We start from the raw sequence: 24,398 nt of genomic DNA on the forward strand, positions 1-24,398 counted from the left end.
TGGCCTTTGTGGTGCTGCTGTGCTTCTAGCCCACCAGCGCAGGCTGCTCTGCCCGAAAGCTATCAAGTACAGCCTGGGGCTGACAGTAGTTATAGCCATGTGCTCTGCTGCATATCCCCAGCCCCATCACATCCTTCACAACAAACAGAAGCACCAACATGGATGGGGCACCATGACAGGTACGGTTTTCTTTTACAGTTGAGAATGCCCTTGCAGTGGGGAAACGTATACTTCAGAAAGATCTTAAGAGCAAGAGAGAAAAAATTCAGGGAAGTCTAAATGTAGGTGTGTACTTACACCGATGTTCCTAGAAGCTGTAAAGATGAAGGTATTTAGCAAATACGCTTGCACTGCCTTTACGCAGATTTCTTCTAACATGCAGTCCAAGACACCATGGACCATGCAGGACCCGAGAGACACACGCTAAAGCAAAGATTGTGAAATATCCTGCTTCTAGCAACACGTTCCTTGAGCAAATCTTCAGCCCTTGAAACAGTCATCTTTGCAAGACGTGCACTACTGTCTTGTGAACATACTTAACTTAACTTTACTCTTTGACTGCTGGTTTCCACTCAGGCAGGCATGTGCACAAAGCAGTAAGAGGTATGGCTCTGATGGGCTGGCCTGTGGGCATGGCAAGATCTGTGGGTACAAGTACTGGGTATCACAACCCACAGCCTCAGTGCAGATGTTCCTGCACAGATTTTCCATTCCCTCTCTTCCTTTACTAGTCCTTCAGTGTCCCACAGGCTATAAGCTGCCTGTTTTTCCTCAAGGATATAACCAGCTTGCCATCTCCCTCTTGCCTCCGATTAACATCCCTTCTAGTCTGCAGGAAACAATGATCTCTGCTTCAAAAATGATGTGATACGTATCTAATTCAATTCTGAGCAACTGACTCCAGTCTGTATTTGACCTTGAATTTTTTGTCTTGTTTGAAGAATAGAACTCTATTTCCACTGAATAAGGACATTTTATGTACTTGACATCCTGCCTCATTTTGCCAGCCACTCTAATTGGTCTAGTAAAAGGTATAATCTCTTCCTATAAACCTTGTCTTGCTTGCATAATGTTTGCAGGGAGCCATTCTTGGGGTGTGGTAGGGTTGAAACAATCCCCAACAGCAGAAGTTATGCAAGACATTGGTACTGCCCATGATGGACCACTCAGTTCTTGTTTTTCTTTTTTGTAAAATTCAGTCTTCTAAAGAGACATGGAAAATTTAGGACTGGCCACTAGTTTTCACTACTCTGGTTTCTGGATTTGCAGAAACTTAATTTACTTAATCACAGGCCTGTCCAACCACCCAGGCATCCTGTGCATATTTCTGCTTGATGAAGAGACCTTTGCTAATGGTATGCATGCCGTGCAAAGACTTCTCTATCACTGTATCTCTTTGCTCACAAGGAAGACAGCACAGGACTTCATAGTTCTCTCCTCTGTAGCGAGTGTCAGGCTTTGAAAATGTAGAAAATTTTTTTAGTTGCATACGTCAATAAGGAATGGTCTGTTTCTCTAAAATTTCTTGGAATATGTTGCACTGAAACATTGCTGTTTGAAAATTAGTTTGTCATAAATCATCTTGAATTTTGAGCCCTACAGACTACCAGAGATGTGTGCGTAACACCATGAATTTATTAGGCCACATAAACGTTTATGTGAAAGCAGAATTTGCTGGGAGGGGGAGGGAGACTCATGCTGTTATTCTGCACTGCTCATAAAGGAATTGCACCATAGCCAGCATGAAAAATAAGAAAATTGTTTCTGGAAGTTGAGAAGTAATTCCACAGAATACTTACAATTTCGGGGGGGGGGGGGGGAAGGATGATTTATTTTCATCCTTTCATTGTAACTCTTTGGAAAGGTAGTTGTAGCTGTATCTCCCCTAAAGAGGATGCTTGAGTTTGCCTTGCTATCTAAGTAACGCTCCCCAAGTTTTTGCTATTGCATAAAACTTCAGCAGAAAATGAGTCACAGCTCCGGCCGCGCTCGGCTTCAGCAGCTTATTGAACTCTGAAAGTAATGAAACCTATTAAATATTCCTAAAATAACCTCAAGTTGAAAACTAACGCTATCGATTTCTCTACGGAAATGACAGACCTACTTCCTCCTGCGGGAGCGAGGCCGCAGAGGGGCCTGTTTAACCTGTTTTAGAACGGGATGGAAACCGTGGTTCACCACCGGGCCGGGCACCGCCGCAGACTAAGGGCACCGCCCCGGGAACAGGCCACCGCCCCGCGCCCCCCCAGTGGGCACCTCCGCGTCTGCTCTACCCCGGGGCGCCCCCGGGCCGCGGGGCGGCACCGCCCGACGGGAGGGCCAACGGCTGCGCAGAGCTCCCTGCCCGCCTCCAAGATGGCGGCGGCGGCGCCGGCATCGGGCAGGCTCCGCCCCGCGGCTCCGCCGTACGCAGAGAGCGGGAGGAGGCAGCGAGAGCGCCGTAACATGGCGGCGTCTGGCAGCAGTGGTGGCGGCAGCCGGGCGGATAACGGCTACGGGAACCAGCCTCCGCGCCGGAGGAAGGGCCCGGGCGCCCTGGCCACGGCCTATCTCGTCATTTACAACGTGGTGATGACGGCGGGGTAAGGAGGCGTGTGGCGGCCGCCGACTGCGGGCGGTCTCCCTTGCCGGGACGCCTCGCCTGTCTGCGCCCGGGCTCCCCGCGGCCCCCTGCCCGCCTCTCCTGGGCAACAGCCGCCGTCGCTCCGGCCACTGCCGCCTTCCCCCGCACCGGGGAAACTTTCCCCACACCGGCTGCCTGGCGAGGCGGGGGGCGGCCGGGCGCCGCCGCTGCCGCCTTTTACGGTCCCCGTGCGGGTGGCGGCGGCTCGGGCTCCCCCCCTGGCGCCTCCGGGCTCGGTGGAGCCCGTCCCGTCGGGGGCGGTGGCGTCTACCCGGGAGCGGTGCTCCGCGCGGTGCCCAAGTGGCTGCGGGGTGGGAACCTGTGGGCGCGGAGGGCTCTGCTCGGGCAGGCTGTGGCCGCCTGTGTGCCCGCACGCCTGTCCGCGTGTGTGCCCGCCGTGCGTGCGAGTCCTGGCTGGGAGAGGAGTTGCGGCGCCGTGGCTAGGTTTGCTCTGTCCCCGTGCGCTTCCTCTTGTGCGTCCCTGTCCTCCCTCCGGCGTCTGCTGCCGGAGCCGTGCTGGCCTGAGAACCGGTGGAGCCGCGTTGCCGTTCCCGGTGTCCCTCCTGCCATCCGTGGTCATGCCTCACGCTTTCGGTAACGCTAAAAACAACACAAGCGACAACCTCTCCGACTGTTTCTCGTGCTGCAGAGGAGCGTCCCGTAGCCATGTATGAGGCTGCGTTGCTCGGTATCCCATTTCGCTCCGGTGTATGCGGTGGGGAGGCCCCAGCGCCATCCCTGGGGCTGCCGCGGCCCAGCCCGCGGGGCCCGGCGGCTCCGGCGCCAGCCTGCCGCACATCCGCCGCCGCGCGCCTCGGCCGAAGCGAGGAACGCAGGAGTTCCCTGGGAGCTGCTGTGTTTCATAATCGATGCCTTAATTCGCTCTGCAGCTGTTTTCTCATCCAGGTGACCGTGTAGATCGCTGGTCTCGCCTCACCGCCTCTGTGGTGTGGACACCGGCGCTGTTAGTAGCGGGGCGCACCTGAACGGCGGGAAGGCGCCGTGGCAGTGGTTGAGAGGGCAGAGCTGTTCTGCTTCGGGGCCCTGCGCGAGTTCCCCCTAAACCCTGCACCTGCTGCGTACTTCGGATGACGTTGAAAGCTGCTGCTTGCGACGTGTGAGCTCCTAGGCCTGCTTGATGCTCTGTTCTTGCCCTATGTAGCAAAATGGAGATTTGGGCCGATTCGTGCATGCTCAGGTGTGTTCTTAGGCATAATAATAAAGTTAACGACAATTGGGGACTCTCCAATTAAGATAAAGGAGACTTTTTTTCTTTTCTTTTAAAGAGGCTGTAGAGTCTTATTGAAATCCAGATAAAAATAATCTTTTGGAAGATTAAGGATATTTGGGTGGGAGGAGAAAAGAGCCTTTAAAATGAAACCCGAATGAGCCTGTTATCTGCTAGATAAATCCTGGTGGGTGAGGAGTCAAGCAAATAGGCTAGTTCCACTGCTTTTGGGGGAAGGTTAGTATAGAATTAATATAGACACAATTTATTTCATTAAGGCAATTGGATATGATGATGCTTGTCTTAGCTGGTGAGAGCTGGTGCCATTCTAGCTCATAAGATGGTTACACTTGTGTGGAACAAAGGTAGCTGAGAGGGGAGAGCTCAGTTCTTGTGAGATTCTTGTTACACCTATTACCCAATAGCGGTGTTACTGTGAGATGGAACTGCTAAGCAGGTTTACAGCTCCGTACGCTGTTCGCAGGGTGTTTCACTTGGAGGAGAATGAGAACTACATTTTTATCAAACTGGTAGGTATCCCTTGCTTCAGAAATACTTAATTACACAAGCAGTACAACACAGTATAGACAGTCAGGTCTCTTCAGTTTGCTTATGATGTCCGTGCAGAATGTTAAGAAGTTAACCTCTTTAAGCTTTTCTTAGAAGTAAAAACATTTGCCTGCTCTTTGAGCTGCTCATATTTAATGCACTGACTTTTTACAAAAGATCTCGGAAACCTGAGAGAGAAATTGCAAGTATAAATGGAAGGTTTCTTTAAAGGTCCTGAAGTTTTTATCATGGCAGGCAAGTTCCTGAGCATATGAAATTTCAGTTTCCTCAGAAGAAAAAATTGAAACAAATCTTAAGTGTTAGGTACTCATAAGTAGCATAACTATGTATTTAGCTTCCTGTTGTCACGTGAATATTCATCATGGTGTTACCCGGTTTCCTGATTTATTACCAAACCTCCTAGAAAATTCCAGTCTTGGGTGGGATCTGGCTTATGGTACTTTAACATGAGCTGCTTTTTTTCTGGACATGTTTGTGATTAGATGATCATGGAGGGCTCTGCCTGATAATTTGTCTTCAAATGGATGAGGATTTTGCACTTCCCCTGGACACTGCTGAAATTCCACAATATACAACGTTAAGCTTAGGAAAGAAACTTCAATTAGTTATTTTCCTCTTTTTAAAAAACTTCATAACAAGGTAGCTTTTCAGGAGTTGGTTGGCAGAAGCTCAGTTGTCTGTATGGGAAAACCACAGCTGGTGGTGGTAATTAGTTACTGTCCCCGTGTCAATCAGAGTGCTCAGACTTAGTTTCTTGGCAGCACTGCTTTGGAAAGAGACTTTTGAAAAGAAAACACACAAAATTCGATAGTGCCCAGATGATGCAGCGATACTGTAAAAGCACATGGGATTTTAAAAATTTTCTTTAAAGTGGGTTTTTTTGGTTTTGTTTTACAAAAAGGTGGCTTTTAAATGGAAGCACACAACAGTTTTGTCATGCAATAAACAGGTAGTAGAGTAAACGTTTTAAAATCATAGTTGCCTCCGCTATTAGCTGTATTTAAAATGGATCAAGTAACAATTGAAAGATCTCAACATAATTAGTTACTTTGCATTTATCTTGAATTAACTAAAGAAAATACATTGATTCTAAAAATAATAGATGTTATTTCTAACTTTATACTGTAGTGCAAGTAGTGTATGCATGCCTAGTAATGCAATGGCTTTTGCAAGAGCAAAACAGCAGACAAAGTATATTACCTGTGCATCCCTACTGCTGGGTTCACGTTGGGTTCACATGTTCGGGTGTTTTCTTTCAGAAAAGGGACCAAGATGACACAAGAGGGAAAACAAGCCCTGCAAGTTGGTTCTCAGCTGTACTTGCTCAGTTTTTTTGACAATGGTTCAAAGTGTTAAGATGTAGAAAGCGTTGCATCACTCTTCTCTTGCATTCAGTCAAGCTGTTGTTTTCCCATCACAGTGTGAACTCGTGTAGTCAAGCCTGACCTGGCATAGAAAGCTTGTTCTGGAGGCATAGATGCAGCATAGAAATTATTTCCTGAAAATTGTGGTTAGCTGAAATCACTGAGTAATGGAGGGCAGGGAGGGAGGGCGGGCATGCTCTTAAAGTTGAGTGTAAATGTTTAACAAGCTGCTTTAAAATGTGATTATGTCTCTTATTTTTAGTCAAGCGCTGTAACTGACTAGTACTTCTGGGTGGATGTAGCTGATAGTGGTATAAACAATGAATTTCAAAAGGATTTCACTCAACAAGATAGATCTTAATGTAACAGCTTTTGAATTCGCAAGGGTTCATGTTATTAGTGTTGTTGAAAGAGCATTCTGGGTTATAAGGTTCATTGTCCATGTCTTCAGTGACTAGTTGTTGAGAGTCAAAGTACACTTCTCCGTTTTCAGGTTCATTCACTGCATAGGTTTCCTGTATTCTCTTGCATAAGTAATGCAGAACTTCAGTAAACTTTGCATAAGAAAACACCTTTTTATCATTTGTAAGAGAAATAAAGAGAATTAAAGTGAGGACCCGAGCATGAAGCTTGCTTATCAAGTCTGAGCAACTGAAAGGAAAAAAATGAAATTGTGTGTATGCAGTATTCTTCTTAGTTTGGTTTAATCAAAGAGTGTAAGAGTCTAGCTTAAAGTTTACATGCATGGCAGCAGTAATTTCATTAAAATGTAACTCCAGCGGGTGTATCAGTTGGACTTTAGTGTCTGGGTCAGAGAAAGCTGGAAAAACTAACATAGCTTAGCTTCCATGTGGCAGTGGTGCCTTTTGCTGCCCTTTTAAACTTCTCACCAAGTTTCTTTTTCAGTTGATTTCTCTCACTTTCACCTACTCCTGTTCCATTTTCTCTAGTCATAGAGGGTGAAGAGCTATTTAAGAATCGCGGAAGCAGGACGGAGGTACTAGAAGCTCCAACACAAAGTAGGCACACCTTTTAATTTTGTGTGGGTTAATTCTTTGATCTGTATTAAAAGCTCTTTGAAGGACGGTAATTTTATTATTAAAAGAGAGATGTGATCTTCGGTGATGGAAAGTACAGTCTATCTGTAGTCAGTCATCTGGCATGGAGGGGTGGAGGTGAGCAAGGGGCTGGAGCTCATCTGGGAGCCATGTACTCTACCAGTTGCTCAGTTAAGGTGAGAACAATCTGCAGGTGAGAACAGTTTTGCAGCACAACCAAGAGCTGGTGTCTTGTGCAACCTGAGAAATTGCTCAATTCAGCGAAGTTTTTCAACAAATAGGGAAGATTAGGAAGAATAGGGAAACTTCAATGAACAGGACAGTCAGCCTGCTCTGATTTACTATTTTAAAAGAGAAGCACTCAAGTATTGCAAGGGAGAGTCATTGATACTATAGCACTTACTGGTTTATTCTACACTGAAGTCCAAATACCAAATTAATCTGATCCTTTCTTTGTAAACAGCAATTACTTGGCAAATGTTTGTCTTTTGGTTTCACAAGACACTTTAACTGAAATAACTTGTCACTACTGAAAAAAGGGAGGGCTTGTTTCTCATTCCCCATTTCTCTTCCCCACTTTTACTGCTTTTCTTCGGTGCTAGTCTTCTGAGAAGTCCCGGCAGAAATTAAGTAGCTGTTTTTCAGTTGTACTGACAAATATCGTTGCGAACACAAACTTGGATGTACAGAGTTACAGAAAAATCTGAACTTTACAGTGTATTTCAAACAACTACTACATTTTAGGATGATATTTGTATATACTTCATAATACCTAAGGTAATGTGGTACTTGTAAGCATCTGATATGCTCTAAAATAAGGGAATTTCTTCATCTTCCCTGTTACAAAACCACACCTGCAGATTTTTTTCCAAAGGGTAAAAAGCTACTGTATATTTATATGTCTACTGCATTTATACATGTCTATACACACTTCCACTGAGCTGCACCATTGTTAGCAGAGACGCTGGGTGACTGTTAGCACAAGCATTGTAACATCACTTCTGGGTTTGGAAGGAGATGGAGGTAAAGGAGGGTGGCATTAAGAGTAGCTGAGGTCAAGACAGCCAGGACAAGCCTGTCACTGAAAAGTTTGGGAGCTGCTGGTCAGGATTCCCACTTCTTGTTGACCGACCCCTTCTCCCCATGTTTGCCACAAGGAATTGGAAACTAAAGTTAACTACAGATGCTAATTTCAAATGAAAAAGTGTTTACCAGGGTGTACCCACCTTAGTTTTGTGGCTTGTTGTAGACTTCACTGAATAATTTCTGAGGTTGTGGGCAACCACTGACTCTGGACAGCTGTGGCAGTGAAAGATCTTACTGCAGCGGCCAGGACTGGAGGAACAATTTTTAGCATTGCTTCCTAAATTACCTGACGGGAAAATCAGCAAGGTTAACACATCACACTGTTCATAGTATCATTGCAGCTATATAGGCACTACTTGTGTAGGCCTAGATATATTTGTTGCTTAAAGGAAAGCTGGGACAGGAATAGCCATTGCTGCCTTCAAGTCTTTAGCAGGCTCAGTTTCTTGCAGTTACTTATCCATGACTGTTTCACATAAAATGTATGCTAGCAATTAAGCTGGATGGTCAATCATAAAGTGTAAGGGTTTACTTTGAAATGAAACATTAAAATGAATGCATTCTGAATCTTAATTGTTTATGTCATACTTCTTTAAATTGTGGTACGGTAAGAGATGTTTGACTAGTGATAAATGTTTTTTTGCTTAAACTAAAGAAAATGTGATGCCAATCTTGTTTAAAATGTTATTAATACCTTCCATAACGAAATTAAATACAGCTCACTGAAAAATAGACTTGGACATTAAAGATACTGGTATCATGTTGGTGCTGAAAGATGTTTAAAAAATGCATGATCTTTAACTTTGATAAATTTTAAAAGAATCCAAATATTTAATGTTTTCAGTGTTGCAGAGGGTAGGTAAAAAGTTAGTATCTTTCAGGACAGTTATATGCCTGTTGCTTTCTCAGATACTGAAAGAAGGATTAAGGATTTACTTGTATTTATGCTCTGCTTAATGTCTCCTTATCATAGATTTTTTTTCTGTCTTTCAGATGGCTCGTTATTGCAGTTGGTCTCGTTCGAGCATACCTGGCTAAAGGTAGCTACCATAGCCTTTACTATTCAATAGAAAAGCCCCTGAAATTCTTCCAAACTGGAGCTTTGCTTGAGGTAGGTGTAGTCTTCTTCCATAGAGTTACTAATACTTGCATGAGTGTTTTCCATAGGAGAAATAAGGCATCCTTTCAGCAGTGCTGTCTAGGTACCTGTTTTTTCATTAACGTTTATAGGATGATTTGAAGGTAAACGCAAGAAATATGCCTTGCACAAATGCTGAATTTTTCCTTTTAGCAAGTGGTGAGGGAGCTTACTGTCTGCTATTTGGCTTGGGGAGCAGAGCTAAATATTAAGCTTAATCTTTGAAATACAAATATTGAAATTTAAGCTCTTGTGATACACCTAAATGTACTTCTGAATTGCTTCATTTGAAATGTTAGTGATTTGTATTTTTCTTTTTGTTCTAGATTCTGCACTGTGCATTTGGTAAGCTTGCAAATTTTTAGTTTTATTATTTTTATAGAAGACTGCAATTTTAGCAATATATTAGCATTAAAAATGTGATGGCCTATGAATTGCCAGATTTAATTCTTGCATAACTCGCTAATTTTTGCTTGAAGTACGTTCCAATTTTTTACTAAATAATTTGACAAGTTAAATCACAAAAAAGGAAAATAGTGTAACAGGTTTTCAATTACTTGACGTTCTATTTTTATCTAGATCCTTCCAATGCTACAAATCTTGGAGCAGTTTATGAATGTTTTATGGTAGATCATTACTCTCCATCTCTACACCCTATAATCTTCTGTACCATGCTGTCTTTCCTAAAAAAAAGAAATATTTCTAGCTGGAAGTAATTTAAATTACAATGAAAATAACATTTCAAGCACTAGGACTTTGCCCACATCCATAGAGCATAGATATGTGTTGTAAAATTATGAAGGGGTAACCACTCTTTATCCCAGATTTGGAGATTTGGTTGTGCTTGAATGGAACTGTTTGGGAGAGTGAGAATTACTTAAGACTTGACTTGTCAATTCTTGTTAGCCTGTACTATGAGGCTTATTTGTTAGCTTGGTAACAGGAACTCCGTTGTGTATAGGTGGCCTAGGGTCAGTGGCAGTGTCGTGGTTCAGTCAACCTCAAGAGTCTCACGTCTGAATGACAGGTTTGCATCTTGTCTGGTTTATTAGTTGTGATGAGTGGTGAATGCAGTTTGGCCTCAGCATTTGGGTGTTTTGTTCATAGAATAGATCATGTGTCACAATCTCTGCAAGATCAAAGCCAATGTGCTACAAAAGGGAGCAGTGCCTGTCTGCATACCTTTGCTTAACTCTGATTTTTCTGAACAATCCAGTCTTCACAAAGAGACAGTCTTATGTTCAGGTAGTTGGTCTTGTGATTTTAAATGTAAGTATTTGAGCTCCTATCTGAATGTTTGCTATTATTTAAAGAGTAGGGTGGCATTAAGGTTCCTAAAGCTGCAGCTACAAACCTGCTATTTTTCACATATCATACAAACAGTCTATGTACTGGATGATGCGTCACTATGGTACAAGTAGGTTTGTACTGAATTCCTGTGCAAAAGATTTTTATTTTTTTAATAACCAAATGTGGTAGTTGGAAAACTTAAACTCCTATACATAAATTTGTCAGCAGAGGGCATTCTAATACTGTATTTGATTATTCAGGAAGTCTGACCTTCCTGAATAATTCAGTTACTCTGAAAATGCTATCTGATAAAGGGCGGTTTGTAGACTGTGCACAGATCATCCCAAGAAATGAGTGATAATATATTCCTCAAATTAATGTAAAGGCTTCTCGAAGTAAGCTGTGTTTATCATATAGTTGCCTGTGCTGCCAAGGCAGGCCTTCCAATACTGTTTCATTTTACTAAATCTCAGTGACTTTTTCTTCGACCAGAATAAACCATACTTATTTTAAAAAACATTATTAATTAAAAAATTAATAATAAAATGTGAAATTTTTGAGGTCTTATTTAACAAGTGGCAAGAAGGACAAGTTAAAGCTCAGAACACTGGGCAGAAAAACTTGCAAATGAAACGCTATTTTACCATCCTAAATCTATAATGCTCTACTGTTTTCTTAAGCTAAACTTGTGTGCAGATGCCAATGTTTACTAGTACTAAACCTAACAAAAAGTGTAAATGGATTATCTTTTCCTTGCACACTTCAGAGTGTATGTCCACACAAATCCGTGAATAGCAGGAGAGTCTCCTGTGTTTCACCTTCCAGGCTGGTGCAGAACAGCAAATAAGATGACTGTACCAATCTGTGTGCAGACTAATAATTCTGGCTCAGTTGATTGGAGGTGTGGATCCATTTAGCCCATGTTGTCCTCAGTCACGCAATTTAATATTAGTGAAGAGAGCCATTAGTGGAATGTTGCAATGTTTTATACCATTATATCTCTGTCTTTTTGCTTTCCCTAACAAAGTTTTTTACAAAACCCCCACTTATTTTATTGTAACTGCCCATGGATATATTTTTTCTGTTAATGGAAGCATTTGTCAGCTAAATAAAATGATTTTTTTGCACAGCTGGATACACTGCTGCTGTCTGCTGTAGTCCTGTTGACTCTGGTAAAGTTTCTATGCAAGGAGAAACAGGAAATTTGCGGATTCCTTTGCCCCTGCTAAACTAATTGCTATAACTAGAGCTGTAATTCTCTGTCAGTAGAGGAGCTTATCTGTGACAGATGGCTGTGTGTATCAGCATAACTTTTCTCTCCACATCTTTTCAGTAGAATCTGTAATATTAGCATCTGTGAGGCAAGTTCTTCAAAATATGAAGATTGATAGGGGAATGACTCTCAAGCATAGCTGAGAACAGAATTTTGGTGTGTGGCAAAGCAAACAGAATCCAAGGGTACGAATGGCATTGACAACATGGAAGAGCTTCTGCCTGGAGGAACTTGGTATAGAACGAGGTGATAGGAGCCACCAAAATGCAGAAGTGATAGTAGTACAGGGAGTTTGTGAAGGGAATGGAGAGCAAAAGCAAGCAGGCTTTGGTGAGTACAGGCCCAGCCTACAGAATCACTACAGTGCCAGCCTTCCTACCATAGTGATGCTTACCAGTAACCCTCTGGTAAGCCAAAGTCAGCACTGGTTGATTTTGCTTTAGCCTGCTCTGTTAGGAGAGATACGAGGTCTCTACCTGTAAGCTATGCGTACAGCCTGTTTTCAGTTGGGAGCTCCCTGGGAGAGAGGATGCACTTGTTGGGAGTTGGAGGATTTCCTGGTGGAGGTGGGAGGCTTAGTCTAAGATGTGCAAGAGGTCTGGGCAAGGCTTGCTTGCTGCATTGTTCTGGACCTGAGCCCCCTGTCAAGCACTGCTCTGGCACATGCAGTGTTGGGTAAGTGGTGACAGACATTTTTAGAGATACCAAGTTTAAAATTGTCTGCTGAGTACCTTTTCAGTGCAATGAGTAAATTATTAGAGGCAAGTAAAGTTTACATAAGTTGTAGCTGGTGAGTCCTATTTTGATCTCCTGTTTTTGGCATAGATTGGCATTGTCTTGGCTGTAATGGAAAAACCTTGTTTGTCTTACTTGTGAGAGAATCTTGGATAGTTCTTACACAGTGTTTTTGGCTTATTTATAGATTCCTTTGCAAGAACATTAGTTTATCTTGCTCAGGAAGGGATTATCTAAATTGTATAAAAGAAAAGTCTGTTATATCGTAGGAGTGAGCCTTTAATGAGTACAGATTGTAGGTTTTTATAGCACCCCCTTTTGTGTTACCCTCAGGGTAACAGAAATTCTGCCCTGAGGTTCTACAACAGAAAAACTGAAGAGAACTGTTTGCAGGATTTTTCCCTCTTCTTACTCTGAAAGAAGATTAATATTGGACTGAAAACAATTCTAATGAAACTTGCTTTTGACTTTTCTTATTCTTTCTTCTTCTTCCATTTTCCAGTTCGGTCTTTACTTCTTTCTGAGAGTGTTGTGTTGCTTGCTATGGTTTGCATTAGTTTTAGAAGCACTTTCTTTTATTGTGTATTAGGAGCTGCAACTGCTTTTGCATTCGTCTTCATCATGCTATTGTAAGAAAATAAAACTTGTGCTATGAAGTTTACAAATTTTGTGTAATCTTGCAGTCTAAAACTTTTCCTGCTGTCAGACCTGTGATAAGGGTGTGTAGGATCTTTTTAGTGACAGTTTAATCAGCACCTCAGAACTTGCTTAGAAGAACCAGTGAAATCTGCTTCCCTGAGAAAAGCTTAAAATTGTTTCTGTACCTACCAATGCATCAGCTAGTCCTTGGGTTTTGTTTTATGGGTTTTAAGTTGTATTCCCTTGGAAGAAATTATGAACTTTGTATCTATCAGAATATGAGCTAGATCAGTGTTTCTTCAAAGTAATTGTACTTCTTGCTTGCTGTTTTTGGGGATATACTGTGCAAAACATCTTTATTGTTTTTACTTTTTAAATCACAGTAATGAAGAGTATCTTGGGTATTTTAATCGAACAGGGTTTATTTGAAAGACTGTATCCCAAAAGCTATTTGATTGAAGTTATCTCATCTTATTCAGCTGTCTTGTGTACTACGGAATGTGCTATGATTGCAACAAGACTGATTACTTTTATTTGCATTTTGATGCACAGAGTCTTGTCAGGGGATTGCATTGCATTAGGCTGTATAAACACACCACAGGACAGACTTCATGCCTTCAAATTAAAAAAATTAAATGCTTTCCTTCCAAAAATGTTGAACAACTGGACTTTGGCTTAGCTGTGGTTTGTTTTCCTCACCCCCACCTCCCACCCTGATAGTCAGGAATATTTACTAATTGCGAAATATCTTCCAGGCATTGTTCCCTCTTCTGTTGTTCTGACTGCTTTCCAAGTGATGTCAAGGGTTTTCCTGACGTGGGCAGTAACACATAGTGTAAAAGAGGTAAGTTAAGCTACAAAATAGATAGGAAAACTAATGACCTATGGTGAAAAGCAGGTGTTGGTTGCTGTCTTATTTTCCTTAAAATTACTTCTGTTTGTATCCCAGTGTGAAATTGTTTATGTGAATTTCTGTGAATCAAAAGAAATAAAAATAAATCTGATGTCATCTTTTCTTGACAATCAAATAGACTGAGGTCCGATTCTTTCACTGTAACACATCTAGCTCTTGAATAGATTTTGCAGTCCTTACTGAAAGTTAAAGAGATTCCAGTGTGTAATATGGAACCCAGAATTTGGGACAGCAATCTCACTAGAGCCATAATTAATAGCAAAATCTCCTCACTGCCCCTTCTTTCATACACAATTTGCTTGCTTTATCATGGCATGTGAAAGCTCCCACTCAACTGTTTGTGCACAGCAATGCCTGGATGTCCTCCGTTACCACCTTCCAGGATTATCTTCCCTGTGTCCTTCATTCATTTTTCTTGCATTCAAGCGCAGATGGGGTTTGGGACCTGCGTGTTTTTTTCTGATTGTTTATCACACCAAATATTGCTGTACTTATACAAATCTCTGCAGAATCGTTTGGAAGCAATCTTGTTTGAAAATTATTCCAGACAGCTATTTTAAAACCTAAACATGCTTTAATTGATATAAATCATGCTGACTCGTTCATGTCATCCGAATACTTTGTGGCAGCCCACATATGCCGCATCTGTGCTGTTAGTTTAGCCAACCAATCTTACTGGTTTTATGCTCATTAAAGAAAGAAATTAAGTCTTGATGCCAGTGTCAGCCTGGCTGCCTGAAATAAGTGATGGTCATCTAGTATCGTCATATGCATATGATCTTTTGTGACTTGACGTGGAGAATGTCTTAAGGAGCTTGTCTCATTACCAAGTCTTCAGGGAAGCTGCTTTCTCTTCCTTATTCCAAACCTGTTATCACAGCGTCCATCCATATGTTGAGTAACATAAGTCACTGTAGTCCCTAATAATTAACAGCTCTTTCTGATATTATGGTCCTTGTTCATGTAGAGCCTTAGTTTCATGCTATTTAAAGTGGAGCAATGTTATTTTTGTCAATAAACTCAAAATCTTGTAAATACTTATCTTCTGACGGATTTCACTTTTGGTGCACTCCAGTCTCTGTTAATTCACTGGAGAGAAGTACTAGATTTTGAGGGAAAAAAAAAAGTTCCATAATCCTAAGACACTGGATTTTAGATACATGTATAAAATATTTATAAAGAAATAGGCCTCTAGTTGTGCTTGTTACCTGTATAATGTTGGGTACTCTGTTTTTATGAATTGTTTCCTGGTTTTGAAGTAATCCAAATGTTAAAGGTTGGATTGCATGGATGAGAGTTATTCCATGTGTTGTCTGTTAGACATCAAAGGAAAGTCTGTAAAATTATTGTGGGTTAGTTTTTTTGAAACTTATGCCCACATTCTCACCAGAGAAAACCAGCAAAATGAGAGAAAATGCGAGCAACAAGTTCAGCCTAACGTTAAATTTTTAACAAGGAATTTTTTTTTATCAAGGATTCTTTCAACAATATTACATGCATTTTTTTTCCTCATATTTATGTGGTCTTTTGGTTAAAGTCTTGCCAGAGACTCTGTTGTGTTACTTTTTTTTAACATCTTGGAAAGTGGGCATAAGAATGGTGAGGGTGAGGAATCCTGTGATGAGTTTTTCACCTGTGACGTAGAGCAAATAAATCAAATGAAGAGGCTGTATTCTGATCCCTGTCCTTCCCTGCAACCAGAGAGCATGCAGTCTCAACTGGGGAGATGTACTGAAAGTGTCATGAGTGTTCTACTTTTTCTAAAGGGCTGTCTGCACAAGTGAGCTCCATGGTGAAGTCCAGGATTAAATTCTCACACAGCTTTATGGAACTTGTAAGCTATGCAGTTGCATGATGAGGTTCTTGTAAAATAAAACACAGTTTTCCTCTTTAACTTTTTGAGTGAGACTTGTTCAGTATCTTGCTTTTCCAGACTGTTTTCATATATAATATAGTTAAAAGAAGAAACATCTGTATTGCATCCCTCCTTTCTGTCAGAATACACTTCTAGATATGTGATGTGATCTGAAGCATGCTTCTTGCCACTAACATGTTTGTGCTTTTTGTTGAATTTAGTGCTGATGTGTTGTTAAACTCAATATGAAAGCATTTATAATAAATGTTAAAGCATGGCAAATGTTAAAGCACTGCACACTTCTTTGGGTATCAATGAGATCCTCTACCCTTCACCACATAGTAGCTCTTAGCTTAGCGGAGGAGGGCCTGGCATGTAATACAGTACTTGCAATCGTTTTGTCGTTACGGGAAAGGAATCGGTTTGGTGAATTTTACTGTTTCTCCTACAAAGGAGGGAAGAGAATGAGCAGACTGGTGTGAAGGGCTAGAATAAAGTAGGCCTAGGAGAACAGAAGGTGCCCTTCAGTTCAAAGTTGTCTTTTTTTTAATTTGGGTGAACAGTGAGATCATCTGGTGACATCATGGCAGGCCTTCACAGAGTTCATTCTGATAGATAATTCTGCACCCAGTTCTGATAGGTAATTAAAAAATTATGTCAGCAGTGAGTTAATGCTTATCCACTTGGGTGCAGATGAATAGAGTATTTTTTTAGGGGAACCTTTCTAGAACACACAGTCAAAAGGGGTGGTGTGCAGACATGTACAGCATATTGAGCTGGTAATTAGGACTCCAGTATCTGAAGTTGTGAATTGACATCTTCAATCCGTAGTAAAGCATACTTAAAGAGGGAAGAGCATCTTAATTTATGATATTTAAGACTAAGTTGTGGTCAAAGAAGTCCACACTGTAAAGTTCAGAACTCTAAATGGGTGAGTGCATTTGAAAAGCGTGATTCATCACTGCTTTACATCTATGTAGAATTTGAGTAATACTGTATAACACAGATGTCTGTCAGGCCCTTTGTGCCTACTGTGAAGCTTCCTTTCTCTTTTTTTTTTTAATTGATGTACCAGAGAACCAGTGCTCTGGAGGGAGATGTGCTGTTTCATCATTACAGTTGCATAGTGCTGCTGGTTTTATTCTTCTGCACTGGATTGCTTAATTATGTGTTTAGCTGGAATTTTCTGCAAATAATTTGTCAAACTGTTACTCTTAATGTGGAAAAATCTATAGAGAATTACCCTTTTCATGCATAAGGAGAACAGTAAAAACCTCTCAGGCTTTATTTTGTCAAATCCCAATTCTCATCTTTGCATTTTAAAAGGCTATGGATTCTCTTACATTTTAACAAACATTGTCTGCTATTCGTAGTATTGAAGATAAGCTAAATATATTCAGGACCCTCCTTGATAAATTCTTTTGAAACACATGCCAAAAAATTATGCCCATGGTATGATTGACTCTTATTACGGCAGTTGGACAAATAAGTTGTAAATAAAGTGTAAAATGTGCTTTGACTTTGTGTAACACCTCCTTCAAAGACTGGCATGAGAAAGTAGAGGAGGAGAAATTGAGTTCTGAGGGCAGCATTGGGCTGAGTGGTTTATTAAGGGTCTGCTGTTTATTGGCTGTACTATCCCCCTTATCCTCAGATTGGAAGAGGAATGATACAAATGCAGCATAAGCAGTACCTAAATGAATAAGACTCTTGAGAGACCGTTTTGTAAATCAGTTCCCAGGGGTTTGATAATGTGCATCTTGGATATCTTTAAAGTACTGAAAAATTGTCAGTCCTCCAAGAGGTGTTCTAATAGTGACAGACTTAGGACAGATATGTTAGTGTGTAAGAAACATATTTTTTAAGTTATCAGCTGCGGACTGTAGTTAAACTATGATGATAAAATGTACAGTAGTCTTCTGTTCCTTACTGCACAGAATGGAACTATTTGAAAACTGCATAGGTCACTTTTGTATGAAAACTACCACCAATTTCCAGTATTCATTCTTCCATAAAAAGGAGTATGAATCTTTTTTATAACTCCTAAACACTGTTCTAATATTAAAGTAGATGGGCAAGACTAGACCTGAGAAGGCAGTGTCACAGAAGTCCTGTGATAGAACTGGATTGTAACTGACAGATTTTCTACTTCTACCTGTATCATTCATTGTTAGCTTCACAGTTTCTTGTCCTTGCTCGTGTCCTTGGGTGATACTTTAAGGTACAAGTTTTTGTCGCTTTCACTAACTTCCATAGTTAGGGAAAGTGGGGTTTCAAAGTACAGGCTGAAGTCTGTGACACATGTATTTAGTTGAACTCACTAAGCTGCTACTCTTGATTTGACCAGAAGATGCAGCTCTGGAGTGCTTGTGAAGCATGTTGCTCCTTGGGAACAGCATCATCTGTGAAGCGCTATTAACTTTCCCGGGTTGAGAACAAAGTCTTGCTTATAAAGCAGACTGCAAACAAGATTAGGATCCTGTAGCTATGTAAAAATAGATTTGGTCTCTTCTGTGAAAACCTTAAGTTTTGGATTTTGTTCTTTTATGATGATGTAATGGAGACATATATAAGCAAATTACCAGTTTCATGTGGAAAAAGGATAAGGTGAATTTGCTGCAAAATGCAATGAAAGTGACTTGAAATGCTATATGCAGCAGAATGTAGATTAACAGCAGCTCTATAGAGGATAGATATCCAGGATATCCCAAGATTTCTGTTTAACTCTTTCTGGGTTTTGTGGACTGTAACAGGAAGCTTTTTATGGGTAACCTTCATGAGCATTTTTACATGCGAATAGATGATTAGTCCCCTCAGAAGGTTTCTGATCACCGATATATTTTCATGCTCCTTTTTTCATTTGTACATGTACTTTGCCCAAGATGAATAGAGGCACACCTACTGACTTCCTTTTCCCTTTTTTCAAGAGTTGGAGGAAAAAAGAAAATGCAGGCCCTTGTGGTTGAGCTCTTTTTGTTCCCACGGTCCACTGAATTTGGGCTCAAGGTACTCATACAGCTGAGAATTCTGTTGAAGGGGAGGGCAAGAGGGGGAGGGCTGCATAAAAATCATGTTTGCTCTCAAGAATTTGTAGTGCGGGTGCGTGACCCCATATACTTTATCAGTGTTAGTCCACCTATAATTATTCTCCCAAATGTAAGAAATCTAATAATTCATTTAAAAATACATGCTATTGAAGATTAACCTTCAAAATATAGAGTAGAAGCTGTTTGTGATGTGTGTCTGAAATAAAAGCTCTAAGAGGTGTAAAGCAGTGAAACACAATAATGCCTTGAGTGTAACATTGGAGGAACTATACTGGATACAATAAGCAGACAACGGAGCAAGGAACAGTGAAGCAGGTAGTTGTCAAGCCTACCTGAGGTGGGACAATCTGAGCCTGTTTCTTCTCTCCTCCTAGCCTATGTCCTGCTGTTAGCTGTTTTGCTGCTGCTCAAAATTAGGACCCAGTTTCTCATCTGTAGAGAGAGGAAAGCAGTACTTCTACTCAGAAGTAGCCCAGACTAGGATCAGAATATAAACTAAACCAGGTATCAAGTGTTAGACTAATGTGTTAGCATCCTTTCTGCTTGCTGCACTAGGAAGCAATCGTAGGACTGAAATAGAAGCTGGTACTATATAGGAATGGGAAGAGTTACGAGTTGTTCTCAGCATTTCAGGGATTTCTTATACTGATGTACCTTGCATAGAATGGGAGATCTTAAGTTATCTGATCATCAAGCAGAGCTATTCTTAAGCAACTAGAAAAATACAGAGCATGATAAGAAGGGTTTTTACTGTTGTTACTAAAGTTGCTTTTAAGTCACTCTTGGAGTCCGTTCTCTAAAATGGTGTAGTAAAACAACCCTTGGGAATTGATTTCTCTGAGGTTTTCTTGGGTCTGGTGAGTGATTAGTAATGCTTGAATTCATATTGAGCTTTTTTCTTTTCTTACAGGTGCAAACTGAAGATAGTGTCCTGTTGTTTGTGGTGGCCTGGACAATCACTGAGATAATCCGTTACTCTTTTTATACATTCAGCTTGTTAAATCATCTCCCTTACCTCATCAAATGGGCCAGGTAGGTGGCATATTAGAAATCATAGCCTTAAAGCACTGATTTGAGAGGGGTATTTATCTTGTAAAATAGTTGTCATACAAAAATTTAGATTCTGCCTTGAGGTAATTGCCCTGTTTGTGAATGTGACTTCCTAGCTTCTTTCCAGCAGATTTCTGGGTTTCAAAAATCTGTTATATTGTAAGCTGAAAGACTAGTTTGTCAGAACTCAGTCCCATTCACAAAGTGATTGTGTTTGTCAGGAACTGACATTTAAGAGTAAGGGGTAACAGTAAGTAAACTGATATTGAACAGTAACCCTTGAATCCAAGGGTTGTACTTGAAACAGTCCATAAGCTTATTGATTAATATTAATTGTGTTTGGCCCCATTTAAAGTAATATAATGAAAGTAACAAGGGGGATGGGGGGCAGAATAGTTTTGAACATCGTTTTCAGATTCTCAAAGGTAATCTTTAAGACTGATTTCTCATTTGAATACTTGCAATAATGTTGACACCTTGCCATGCTCTAATCAAATAAGAGCTAAGGGAAATAAATACTGAGTTGAGAATTTAAAATTTGAATATCCATAATAGCATTTAACAAATACTTTGTCAGATTTTTTTCATAACTTTTAATCTTTTCTGTAAATGTTTTGTTCTAGGTACACTTTGTTTATAGTATTGTATCCAATGGGAGTCTCAGGCGAATTACTCACAATATATGCTGCATTACCCTTCGTCAGGCAGTCTGGCTTGTATTCCATTAGTTTACCTAACAAGTACAATTTTTCTTTTGACTACTATACATTCCTGATCCTGGTTATGATCTCCTATATTCCAAGTAAGTGTGAGTTTTTTAGAGGTTTTTTTAGTATTAAAAGTTGTAATAGGAAAAGCTAATAACTGTGGGATTAACATACATATAACTAATTTTGCAAAATTATTTTTGAAACTCTCTAAAGAAAAACATCAGAGTTAAAACTGCAGGGATTGCTTTCTACCAACACCTGCAAAACAGTAATACATGTTTTTTCTGTCACACTTGGAATACAAAATAACTGTGGTACTTCTTGGGAAATGTTGACATCTTAATTTATTTTTTTTCCCTCTACTTACAGACTTTTAGGAGAACCAAGTTCAAAACAGCTTCCTAAATTTTAGTGCCTTATAAGAAATAAGAACATTGCTTTTGCATTAGTGGGTAGGCAACCATTTCTGTTGAATTAACTTGAATTGACATAATCTCTGGTTGATGTTTCTATACCTGGGATGAAGATTTGGCTTTGCTGCTTTGAAATGGGGAGTAGGAACACAGAAGCCTTTAGCAAATTTAAATGTGCAAATAAATCTAACATGCAGAGTAATGTAGTGAGGATGTTGCTGCTGTTAGCTATCTCTGCAGCTGTCTTTATATGAACCTTGTTTGTGCAAAATAATAAACCATATTCAAAGATTTATGTTTCAGTAGTGTGGCTGTCTGTATTAACAAGCACTTACACTTTCAGTGAACCATCTTGTAATTCTGACATAAAGGTTCACAAGTTTTTCCATCTGTTCCTAAAAAAAAAAAAAAAAGTATAAAAAAAACCCCCCACATACTTTTTATTAATTTGTTTTTCCTTGTCCCTCTCCTCCAAAAATGGTGATGTTACTTACTCCAAGCAGCCAGGAAAATATCTTTTGTTTTAGTCAAAATAACCATAAGTATTAATTACTACTTGTGTGGTAGCGAGATCACAGTTGACAGGCTATGTGGGAGCGAACCTACATTGAACCCAATTAACAATTTTAGCCCACTTTCTCCATTAAAATTCCTGTCTCTTAAATGAGGTATTTTCTGTGAACCATTACCATTTGCTGGATGTGTAACTTGAATGCAGTCGTCTTAATTTTTTTTTTTAATTACTATTGTGAATTAGTACACTAACTCTGAGAACCAACTGCTTGGACTCAAGCAGTCTCAGGTGCCTCTTCACATCAAGGTATTCCTGTGGTATGCCTGAGATAGAAGGAAAGCAGTGTTCATTGCAGTCATTGATTATACCATGGTTCAGTTGTTCACTCATAAAAGCTACCTATGCAGGAGTTATGCCTTCTGAACTCACTGAAGATCTTGGAAATTTTGGGAACGTTAATATCACAAGGAAAGCAAGCTTTGAAAACTGTTAAAAATTAAGTTTTTACATTTTTGATAGTTGCATCTTACCATTTACCTCACTTTAAATCTCTAATTTGGTACTTGTCTGTCAAAACTGACACCTTGCTAGAAAAGATGTCATTGAATTCTTTGCATATAATGGATACCCATTACTTAGACTTCTAATGGAGAAATGACATCGCTCTGTATTCTGTTGTGTTTCTGGACATCTGTATTCACTTCCTTAACACTTGGTTGAGTGAATTAGAATGGAGGGAGGCAACCAGGAAATGAAATACAGGCTAAAGAAAGCCAAAAGAAACATTTTGACCTGAAAATAAAAATTTAGTACACAAATTAGATAGACTTTGGCCTATGTTTGACTAATGCTTTGCATGTGTAACTGATATATAATTTAGGCTGATGCTGACTTTGTTTAATTTTCATATGGTTCACAAAGGTTTAGTGTCTCATGGCAATTTTAGCTTTTGCTGTTTATGTATGTATGTTTTCCATACCGTACTTTGTTCTGCAAACATACTATGTAATGTAGTCTTAGAAATAGGAGAAAAAGCTTTGCATGAGAGGATAAAGAGAGGAGATGAAAGAGGCACCAGCTTTTAAAAAGATCCTTAGATCCTGAAAAAGTGACACTAGAATTATAAGCAATTAAACAAATCTGGAAATTTCATTCTTTTGGAAGGATGTTTTCTTCCCTGCAGTGCATTTGCTGTTGTATGTGTGCAGTTCAGGAGACTTTTGTCATTCTGCTTGTACGTGCAGAGTTAAATAAGGCATTTTTGCATTTAATTAAAAATGTGATTGCTCTAGCAAAAAATAAATAGTAGCCAAAGCCTAAGGACAATGTCACTTATTCTCTTTAAAGACTAAAAGGCAATAGATGGTTTGAGTGGAAAGCAGATAAGCATGTTTTCTTCTAATACAGAATTGGTGACCTTGAGCATGTGACTGTGCATTTTAAATTGACATGTAAGCCTCACTTGATACTTTGTTTAATGAAGTCTCTTTTCTCTTTAGTCTTTCCTCAGCTGTATTTTCATATGCTACATCAGAGGCGAAAGGTACTCTCCCACACTGAAGAATACAAGAAGTCGGAATAATTCCAACTCTTTCAGAACTTTTCAAACATCAAAATGCTGCAGATTTTCAATACCCAGCACATTTATAAACAATATACCAAGGTAAAATAAGTCAGAGGTAAAAGACCAATAATAGCAAGAATAACCAATAAATCTGATTTCACTGAAATTCCACAATGTAAAACACTGAAATAATTTTCAGACTGCAGTGCTTCAGAAAACTTTTAAACTTTATATGGCTTGGCAGTTAGCCTTTTCCTTAAATGATGTGCTAAATGGTTTTCATTTATTACTAAATGCTTGAAGGTTGTAGTATGAGTGATGAAGTTGTACCCACCAAATGCTTGAATTGGGATTATATTACCGATACCTCTTTTTTTAAGTGCTTGACTGCATGCCAGAAACTGTATGTATTGCTGTGAAAGCAAACAATATGCTCTGGAGTACTTTTAGATTTTGTCAGAGATTCCAGTGGAGAATGTAATCTGGGCGAGGTATTTAAGTTTAGAAAGGTAGGTTGTATATTTAAAAGGTGATGGAAAAAAGAACAGGAAACCAATTATGGGAAACGAGGGGAATGTGGTTCTTTAGGAATTTAAACAGTAGGATGTCTGACCAGAGTGTCTTCTCTGAAGATCTTGTTTAAGCTGATTACTCAAATACTAATGTTAATTCAGAGGCTATAATGCTTATCTGAAATGTTAAAACTCCTCTAAGTACTGCATTCCTGGATACTTTTAAAAATATTTATAAAAAAAAAAAATTAATACTAACTGTAATACTTCTAGTGATATCAGCAATGAATCTAAACAATGTAAGGAGGCAGGTCACCCAGAAACAGGTACAGTTCTGCCTCAATTTACTTTGAATTATCATCTCTAATCACTGTCCACTATGTCAGTGGTACTCATCTTTTAGTGTTGGGGACTATTTGGTCTACTGTGGAATCATTTGAGGGCCTTGTTCCTCAACCTAACTTTTCTTAAGTGACTAACGGGTATCACTCTGGCCCATCTAAGCAGGCAGTTCCAGGCACTCAGCTTCTGAAATGTTGCAAAGTCATAAGCTCCTTCTTTGAAAGCAGATTATCTCATATGTTACATGCTGCTTTTGCAGATTGGACAAGCCTTCCCTCATCTGCTCTTTTGAAAGAGCAGAACACCATAGAAAGTTAAATTTTCCTAGGTGCTTTCTCTGGGTTCTCAGGCTAAGCCTTCTCTTGGGAAGGTAAAACAGAAAATGAAAGAACTGATAAAACCTTGAGGTGAGGCAGAAGGCACTAATGCTGTGTGATCAGTGCCCGAAGTTATGAATAAACTGTTGATTGGGGC

At 40.0% G+C, this 24,398-nt stretch overlaps 1 protein-coding gene across 1 annotated transcript; it reads left to right on the forward strand.

Annotated features, from left to right (window-relative positions):
• Positions 1-2,397: 2,397 nt before the first annotated feature.
• Positions 2,398-23,088, forward strand: HACD2 (3-hydroxyacyl-CoA dehydratase 2; the record flags this gene model as incomplete). Its single annotated transcript, XM_082001857.1, has 7 exons — positions 2,398-2,582; positions 8,923-9,040; positions 9,394-9,412; positions 13,760-13,848; positions 19,730-19,851; positions 20,493-20,671; positions 23,006-23,088. The coding sequence occupies exons 1-7, from the start codon at positions 2,446-2,448 to the stop codon at positions 23,086-23,088; spliced, it is 747 nt and encodes a 248-aa protein (XP_081857983.1). The 5' UTR covers positions 2,398-2,445.
• Positions 23,089-24,398: the final 1,310 nt, after the last annotated feature.

Source organism: Phaethon aethereus, assembly GCF_964289735.1.
Source record: "Phaethon aethereus genome assembly, chromosome: 6".
NCBI lineage: Eukaryota > Metazoa > Chordata > Aves > Phaethontiformes > Phaethontidae > Phaethon > Phaethon aethereus.